The following is a 9,978-nucleotide window of genomic DNA, read 5'->3' as shown; positions in this document are numbered from 1 at the left end:
AACTTGTTAATTAACAAAAAATATTTGGCTTGAAAACTTAATCGGACAATTATTTTCAAATTTCAAGAGTTTTTAGTTTGAAAAAAGGCATAGGCTATCGCTATCCTCTTTTTACATTCTAATAATACCCCTTAATAATTATATTAATTTTTTCTTTAACTGATTAAGTAATAATTTAACATTTTTAACATACCGGCTATCTATTTGAAACGAAAACCATTTCCATTTAGAACACGTTCTTCGGATTTTCGATGAGGGTTTTCGTTTCGTACTATCATTTTTCCAGTTTTACATACATTAAATAGTAGACAAAAATTACAAGCTAGAAAGGAACATACCCGGTACATCTAAAGTACTTCCATATCAAATTCCATGTTGCTTCGATTTAAGAGGGTCCAAAACGAAATTCCTGGGTATAGTGGATAGTACATTTCAAATTTCCTTTATACATAAAGGGACAACTTAAACGGGTGGTAACCATCGGATCTCAGGTCCGAAACATCCCATTTCGAATTTGTAAAATGCAAAAATTGAGTTATTTTGTGTAATTTTCAATCAACAATTGGTCAAATTTGTGGTTACCCTTTTTATTTTTGCTCTTAAAAATAAAATAAAATGTGTATAATCATTTTATAAAATTCGTTATCGCGAATTTAGTATGAGAGAAAAAGATACATTAGAACGAAAACGTATAGAAACAAAACACATACAAAAAGCAAAAAATGGAAAATGAATTATGGTGTATCATGTATTCACGTATTCATGTTTTGATTAGTATTGTGGCTTGTAGCATTCAGGAGCCATCTTCCCACCAAATCGTTTGTAATCTGTGCAGTAGTTATAGATCATATAATTATCTTGAACCCACTTCATCTTCCCCAACTGATCCCAATTCAATTGCTTGTAAACACGTGATGTCCACCAGTTAAATGGAGTAGGTACTGCACACTTGATAATGCTCAGAGGCCCCTCCCATTTACAAGCTCTTGCATTGAATTTCTTCAAACCAGCCATGAAAGGTGCACAACTCCAGTCAATTTTCACTAGTCCACCTCTCGTTGCCCAGTTATCAGCATTCCACAAACTCGAATACACCTGCATCCCTTGTTGGTTTGGGAACCCAATTCCTTCACTTTTGTAGTTTCTGAAAACCCTAATTGGTATACTATCAACAAACCACCTGCATTCATTCGATCCCATGATCTAACCTTTTAGTAACTGTTAATCTTAGTATTTATATTGTTGTTTGAGTAGAAAATGTGTTAAACTTACACAACAGCGGTTGGGTTCCAGTGAATGGTGTAATTGTGGTAATCAGCAGTTGGGTCAAACCATAATTTAAACTGTTGCTCTCGATTGCCTTTTCCTTGGGTAAAGATGTTTGTGTGCATGGTGTAAGGTTGTCCTGATGAGTTTCCTAAGAACTCAAAGTCGATCTCATCATGATAGTTTCCAGTAGAGGAAAGCTGCAATGATTCCATATCGATTAGACCAAGTTAGGGTTAGGGCCAATTTCAAGAAATAGTTACATACTATTTAATGATATTGTACTTTCAATGTTTTTCTTTGTAAGATATTGTACAGTTACTATTTCTGGTTATTTGAGTGCTTACGTAATATGCTGTGACAGTTCCAGCAGAGTTCCCTGGAACCAACTTAATTAGCATTTCAATGCTTCCAAAAAGGAATGAGTTGTATGATTGAACACCAGATCCTGTATAGATCATTACTCATTGTTAACAATTCATGTTTGACTTTTGAAAGTTATAATTTAAAATACTATACCTGCAGTTTTATCAAGAACTAGATCAAGATTATCACCATTGTTATACATATATGCATGCTTTGCACCCCAGTTGAAGTACACATCCCTGTAAAAGTTTCCATGGACAACACATGATTGGAAGGCGATCACTGAGATAAATGCAACTGCAACCAAACCATGGAAGCTTCTCATCTTAACGGATTCAGAAGGTATTCTTCTTAATTTGCTTTATTTTCTAATTTATATGTTGTTTTCTCTTTTCATTACTAATTGATACCTTATATAGCCTTTGTTTAAGCTTATGATGATGACTCTTGCCCCATTATTTTTTCTTCCAAAATATTTTTTGTTTCTTGACCTTGTCTTGCATTTGACATTTCTTAAAAGCCTTTAATAATTAATTCTCTCTCATATATAAAAATAATAATAGTGCTTGTGGGAACCATTTTTCTTCAAACAAGTCCATTCTAGGTCAATCTTAATAGATGTAAGGGTGTGCAGAAAAATCAAAACAGAACAAAAATGAAAAACTGGTAAAAAAACGAAATTTTAGTGACGGTTTTGTTTTTTCGTTTAAAACTGAAAATAAAAACCAAAGGTATTCTAACTTTTAAGTCATTGCAATTTAATTACTTTTTTTTTTTGAGTTAAATTTATGGAATGTTTTTATGTTATTATATATAGAAATTTAATAATTATACTTGGCTGCGATTTCATGGACTTTGACTCCAACAAGTCCATTTATTCGATTGTTATTTTTATTGACAAATTATACTTAATGACATGAAAGCCGAGTTATACTTGATAAGTATGAAAGCCGAGCTAATCATGTTGCATTTTGTAGTATTAATTTTGGCACAATAAATGAAAAAATAAAAATAAAAACGAGTGCGGAAGGGGGTTAAGGTTTGAGGAGGAAAGTACGTGCATAGGACTAAAAACAAGAAGTTTGTTAGCCAGCTGTGAATGAACTTGTAGACACAAATGGGGAATGGGGGATGAATTGGATTATTGGAAAAAAAAATGTTGGACTAAATCACAAATATACCAAAATGAAAGGTTTATTTTATTTTATTATTTTTTTAAGGAATATTACCAAACAACTATTTATTTTGTAAAACTACATGGGAAACCGCGTTGCAGGGGTCGGATATGATAATTTTTTCCGTTGTTTGTTCTTTGTAAATGTTATTTGATCAACTATTTATTTATAGTTTTAGTATTGTTATGGGACAATAAGCATGAATAATTTTTTTTGTTGTTGTTGGATAAGCTATTTATCGAAATATATACTTCATGGGTTTATCCTTTGGTTGATGGGATGTAATTGGAGAGATGGATTCCACAAATCAAATACTTCATGGGTTTTTTGTGATTAAGTGTTGTTTAAATATAACATTGACTAGCTCGAAAAACATTTGATAAAATGACAACACACGTATCCGATAAAAGCGAAGTCACCACAACAAACAAACAAATAAATAAATAAATAAATAAAAAAGAATCAATTTGTTGATCAGTGTGTGTTACAGTATGCTAATAAGTTCAATCGTCAGTTTTATTAGATTCCATAAGCCCTAAGAAAAGAAAAGAAAAAAAACATATCAAAACTTTGAAAACCAAATAAATACAGTCAAGAAATGAAGCCCAATAATTTATCATACCACGTTTTGAACATCTACAGTGTTTGTAGTTGCGTTCTTCCTCAAAATTCTGTTGGGATATATTTAGTATACTGTCCATCTTTCTATTATTTGCTAACCCGGTGATGATAGAATTTCGTGTCTTGATGTTCTTTTTTGGCATTGATCTGAACTACTCCGCAACAGATTGTTGAATCCAGTTACCCTCGTCATGAAATCAAACGCTCATACAGAAGATTATGATGTAATGGCAGAATTATTTATTAAATTGTTAAACGGTGAGTAGTTTACCTGGTGACGTTGCCACAAGAAATCGATTTCAGAAATAATCAAAATCTCTCATATAAGTCTGTTACATTAGGTAATGGACAAAATTTCTTCTTAAAAAACTCAGATCAATTCAATCAAACAAACCCTAGAAGCAAAATCAAACTTGTTGCCAACCATGTAAAAGTCTTACTTTTGAAACATTTAAATCCAAACCCTAGAATTTTAAAGTTTAAAATTTGACCCTTATACTATTATACTATTATAGGTTTTATATTTATATATATGTATAAGAATAAAGTCAGTCTTACCGTTAATACGCGTCATTCATGAAGTCGGTCTATAAGGGGGGTATAAGGTTACTGCCTACAAAATGACAGTTTAATGGGTATCCACTCTCACTTACCGCTTCCTTGACTGGTGGAGGGTCGTTAGCCGAATGAGTTTGACAATCCATTTAAATTCTCATTAAAAGTATAATGAAATACTAAGTAACTAAACACTTATAAATTCTCAATCTTAGTTACTTAGGAAAATGTGAATTTGGTGCTAACCTATAAAATTGCACTTTGCATATTGTTAAGTCGTCAGTGGAGCGTGTGTGGTTAACCGACACACTAATCTGGATTGGCAGTGCATGGCAAATGGTAGCTTGATGTTAATCATTGACCAATGGAGTGTGTGTGGTTAACCGACACATTGATTAGGTGGTTGTAATATTAGGTGTACTAAGCTAATTTGTATGGTTATTCACACCTTGTTTGTGATCCTCGACATCCCAATCACAAACTTGAAGGGCACAATCGAGATTTAAACATTCCATCGACAAGTTCAATGAATCTCAAAGGATCTAGGAATTTCAATCCATTTAAAACTTAACAATCAATTTCGTTTTTCATGGTGGAAATTGGTAGTCATTTACTTACCTTCAAATATTTTGCAATTGGATTACGACATTGCTCATCCAAATTGTAAAATATTGTGTTGGATCCTAGACTTAATATTTAATTTGGGTGTTTTATTAAGGACATAAATCAACTAACTTGAATTTCTCCCATTGTAGATGTCTAGCTCAGAAAACTATGGTCTTCCAAAATCTTTTGGAATAAGCTTTTACCCTTGAAGATGATGTTCCACGGTTGGATCGTGGAAATGGAAATCATACTTCTCTTCCTCCACCTCCTCCAATTATTCTCCCTAACCCACAAGTTCGAAGACTTGAAAAATTCAAGGTCACTCAAGCCTTACTTGCAATGGAACATCAAGATGGAAGACGTGTGTGTACTCACGTCTTGGAGATGAAGTCACATATTGACAGACTGAGAGTATTGGGTGTCGTTGTATCGAGGAAGTAAGCTGTTGACTGGGTTCTTCAATCAATTCCCTAGTCATATAGTGAGTTCATTAAGAACTACTATATGACATACCACGACATGACCCTTATTGATCTTACCTATTTTTGTTGTTGCTGCTGAATCAACAATGATTTGGTGCATCGGAAAAGCAAAATTGATTGGAAGATCTACTTCTCAATCTTCTATGGGCATTGAAAATGGTAACACTGGAAGTCTAGAAAAGATTTCTCTTCCCAATGGAAAGGGATCAGCCATAGTCAACCCGGTTGACCAAATGGTAAAGAGAAAGGCTAAGTATGAGATTTTCTCATGTGCCAATGCAAAAGAAGCCATTTGTTTCTACTGGCATTTGAAGTTAAATCCACTATCTAACTCTATTAAGTTCCTAATTGTTGATTCTTAATACATGATGTGACAAGGTTGCATTTTGATGTTTTGTAGGAGAATACAAAAGGAAGGAAGCTTAAAGGAAGAGTATAATGAATCTGGTCGCGAAGATGGATTTCAATCGCATGGTTCGATGATCAAATTTTTTAGCGGCTGCTTAAGAGTTATGATAGATTGCTTAGAAATATGTAGTAACATAGTTTTCATTTGTAATTGCATTGTAAGGAAATTTTTTTATGCCTTTTATAAAAAAATAAAAATTTGTTTTTATTTTATTATATCTCCTTGCAATGGAATTTGTGAAAATTGATGTTTGTATGTTTGTATGTTAGCAATATGAATTTGATTCTTTTATTTGTGGTAGTGTCAAAATTTACCAAATAAGGAAAGATTCTCATCACCCAAGTTTCAGTTGGATAGAAACCTGGAATCATGCAACTTGTAGTGTGTGACGAATGAGAACCTTTGTCTTTGGGAAATTAAGACTAATTCGTTATTCACATGAATATGTGAGTCAAATGAAGGACTAGGAGATTGGGTACACTTGGTTGTGCGCTGGTCAGGTCAACTACAGAGATTGATAAGACCATTCGTCATGATTTTCTGAATGTATGTAAATATGGTTATGCTTACAAGTTTAAGTATAATTCTGAAACATTGAAAAAGTTTCAATGTATGGCAGAACGAATGTGAAGAGCCAAATTAGACAGAGAGATAAAAGTTTCTCCAATCTGAAAAGATAGGAGAGTACTTTAGTATCGTGTTTTATGATCATCTTAATGATTATGGAAAACCCTATCACAGTAGATCCTCTAAGGATATTTTAGTGCATTTGTATGGCTAAGAAGAGGAATCGTGAATTGCTGAAATGGTTAAATCTAAAAGACAAGTCATACTTCGTTCCGAAAACAAGTCTTAGAGTCATGCTCCAAGATTGTAATTTTGGTGATATAACCATAAGAGGGTTGATAACACTCATCAAATGTAGAGTAAAATGTTTCTTAGTCTTATACATTTGAAATTGGTAAGTTGTGATGTCTTGGATAAGACAAAGACCAACTAAGGCCAATTGTGTGAAGTGTTAGTCTTGATAAGAATCCACACTAACTGTTGAATATTTGTTTGTTAACTAATGTTCCTTGACAAAGTGAATCTTATATGTCAAGAGGTCAGTGGGAGTCTTAAATATTTTGAAAGTTTCAAGAACTAATCAAGGGTGAACCTGTTGTTAATCGCTAGCACACGACTTGAGGTTTATAACCTATCGTGTTGACATGTTCTTGTTTCTGTGCCCGTTCCAGTTGAAGTTGACTATGCATGTGAGTTCTATGAGTTCTTGATTGTTTGAATAAGGCAACAACTTGGAAGCAAAGGTAGGCCATTGTGCTTCTAGGTGGCATGAAATTAATATTCAACAAGTTCAGTCCATATGTGTTTGGATTTGTCAATAACCTTGTCTTGTGATTATAGTTATGACAAATTAACATGGATAGGAATACATACACCATAAAATCTAAGTGTCATAAGGTTTCTCTTCGATTCGTAAAACTGATGGTGAGAAAATGCTTTCACTAAGTAGATTTTAAATAGTTAGCAATTGTGACATTTGCATTCTTAAATTCGATTATGATTACGACATCCCTCTTCATAATTCGAAATGTGAGAAATGAAAAAAGGTCTAAACATTTCAGACTTACGACTGTAAGTTCTAAAATTGATTTCTAGGTACATGTCAAAGATAGTGGGAGCATAAGTGTTATACTAGTAAGATAATAATTATTATGCTAGTGGGAGCATAATAATTATGGTAAGTGTTGCAAGTTAGCAATATTAATTATAGAAAACAAAAGTTTCAGTTCGCAAAGTTGCAGAGTTTGAAAAGTTGTTTTGCTATAATTAAGGGAGAGGAAAATATACTTCATTTCATAATCTAAAAGCTTAGATTGAGATTTTAATCAAATCTAGTCAAATATATATGAATGTTATGTTGGAATGGTTCAACATAATGAAATTCTATATATGGAAATGTTAATTGCGTTCTCAAATTTTGATTATGGTTACGACATCCCTCTTCTCAATTCAAATTATGAGAACATGGAAAATATAAATATTATAGCTAAAGACTGATCAAGTATTATGTCTTTATGTTAGACATTATGAATCGTGTCCCATATGCTTCGGGTATAGGATCGATTGCATATGATATAATATTATTGTGTTCTAATTTTCCAAATGCGTAGGGCATTTAGAGGGAAAAAGGAATAGAACTGGATATGACTAAAGTGGTTAAACAACTGTTAAGGACAATCTAAGGTTCGCCAAGGATTGTTCTTTTAAGGATAGTTGGAAATATAGTAATGGATGGACCATATTGACATTATTCGTCTATTAATAATGATTTATCGTATGGAAAATATGGAATGTTTCCATATTGGGAGTTGAATAATAGATGAGAAAGTTAGAAACTTTTATGCAAGAAGAATGTTCAAAGGAATTTACTTTGAATTTGAGACTTAAATTCATTTCCTTGGAATTGTCTTGTAACAATCTCCAAAGGAATATTTTGTAATATCGTTGGTCAAGTCTCTGTGACTTTTGGTACCTAGACATTACAGAATGATCACTGCATAATAGTGTTGAATCCATCACTTCTTAGCAGTGGCAAGAATTTGAAATTCTTACACTTGCAATAAGGATTCAGAATTGTGAAATGGGTATCTTTGAAATGCTGTCAGTTGATCTATTTCACAAATTTAGGACCATAGACAAACATAGTGTGCATGTTTGGAGCATGGCATAGCTATTGTTTTAATTCTAGTATTTAATTGATTATTCGAAAGATTATACAATGAATAATGAGTAATCAATATGACACTCAAAAGTTTTGGGGTATATAAGATTAGTATTATTGTGTTTCACTTTACATGTTTTGACTTCCAGAATAACTAGGTTATTCAAACCATCCACAATCAATCATACTTTGGAAGTAGGTATTAAGTTAAGACTATCATGAATGGGTCTGTAGAGGTGATTTAGTCATAGCACAAGTTGGCTACAGTGTTCATGAGTGCTCTTGGAATAAGATTCGAGTATTGGATTTAACCCACGCTCATCTAAATCACTTCATGGATTTTATCACGAGTGATTGTGAGATAATAATATCTTATATTCTTGAAACGGAGATGTGTGAGTTGTAGTTGCGAGTCGGTTGCACATTAACATATCTAAACGTACCAGTAACTTGAATAGTCCGTGGTCGTCATCCATACTCTGCTGAATGACTAGAATAACACCAATAACACCGAGGCCTCTCATCTGTTTATTTCACACCAATTATCTACCCATGTTCTACCCAACATATTAGTAGATAAAAAATATATATTTTTATACATTGTTTAAAAACCTGTATAGCATGCTTTAATCAATACATATTCCACATAACAGATGAGGCATACACACATAACACGTATTTCATAGAGAATATATCATATCTATGAGATAGAAGAGAGTGAATATACACTCACACATATAACAACACAATATATACACGTAGCACGTATTTTATAATATACTTCATAATATTGCGTTGGAAAGAAAATAACTACACACTCACTTGATCAGAAGATGTTCGGGCAGCACTACGGCTTGCAGAAGAGGTGTTTCTCCGTAGATCGGGAAGATCTTCACAAAACTGGGCTCCTCGCGGGCAGCGTTTCGGCTCGGGAATAACGCTCTTCGGGATCCTCGGGGCTTCGGATCTTGCTTCGGGGCTCAGGAATAAGCCCTAAAATGTGTTTTATGTTAGGATATGTTCACCCTAACTTCATAAACTATTTTTTTTGACTTGATTAGTGTATAATAACTTAAGATATGTTTATTTCCTTTTTCATGCCTTAGATCTCGGTTTTTACACACTTTTTGATAACATATTCATCAGAAAACACATGATATCACACACATACATGCATCAAATCACACATAGCATATATTTACACATAGATCTACACATTTACTTGTATTCTCCCCCATAAAACTCATAAAAAACAAAAAGGAAGGGGTATGAAACTCACCTTGGGTGTGGTTTCAGTTTTGGAAGGAAAAGATGAAGAATTCGATCCTAGCAACCTTTCTTGGAGGATCTCGAACTTGGATGCTTCTAAGGTGCAAGATCATGAGTTTGAATGAATTAAGAGATGATTCTTGAATGAAAGGAAATAGCTAGATTATGGATCTAACATCAACTTACCTTAGATGATGTGTTTTTGGGTTAAATCTCCTTGAAATCTTCCTTAATCTCGAAAATATGGAGAGGAGTGAAGAGAGTTTTCTTGATAGAATTGTGAGTGAAGTGTGTGTGTGTGTGTGTTTGTTTGGATTCGGACGAGAGGGAGAGAGGGAGAAGAAGAGAGAGTGAGCTTGCATGGAAAGATGAGAAGTGCATGGATGTTTGAAGTGTAATGCCTAGTTATCCCCCATACAAAAATGATGTGGCATGCAAGAAGTCAACTCTTCCCTTTCTCTTGGGCTTGGGCCGAGATTTGGAGAGAAAAAGGAAGGAATT

General features: G+C 33.5%; 1 protein-coding gene across 1 annotated transcript; it reads right to left on the bottom strand.

Annotated features, from left to right (window-relative positions):
- Nucleotides 1-606: 606 nt before the first annotated feature.
- Nucleotides 607-2,013, bottom strand: LOC145012932 (putative xyloglucan endotransglucosylase/hydrolase protein 26). The gene is made up of 4 exons (XM_078971728.1): nucleotides 1,786-2,013; nucleotides 1,614-1,714; nucleotides 1,273-1,466; nucleotides 607-1,180 (listed from the first exon to the last, which is right to left on the bottom strand). Exons 1-4 carry the CDS (start codon nucleotides 1,955-1,957, stop codon nucleotides 772-774), a joined length of 876 nt encoding a protein of 291 aa, XP_078827854.1. The 5' UTR covers nucleotides 1,958-2,013; the 3' UTR covers nucleotides 607-771.
- Nucleotides 2,014-9,978: the final 7,965 nt, after the last annotated feature.

This window comes from Lactuca saligna, chromosome 8 (assembly GCF_052625555.1).
Source record: "Lactuca saligna cultivar CGN05327 chromosome 8, ASM5262555v1, whole genome shotgun sequence".
In the NCBI taxonomy this organism is placed as follows: Eukaryota; Viridiplantae; Streptophyta; class Magnoliopsida; order Asterales; family Asteraceae; genus Lactuca; species Lactuca saligna.
The sequence above is the reverse complement of the archived record's forward strand: the minus strand, read 5'-3'. Positions and strand labels throughout refer to the sequence as shown.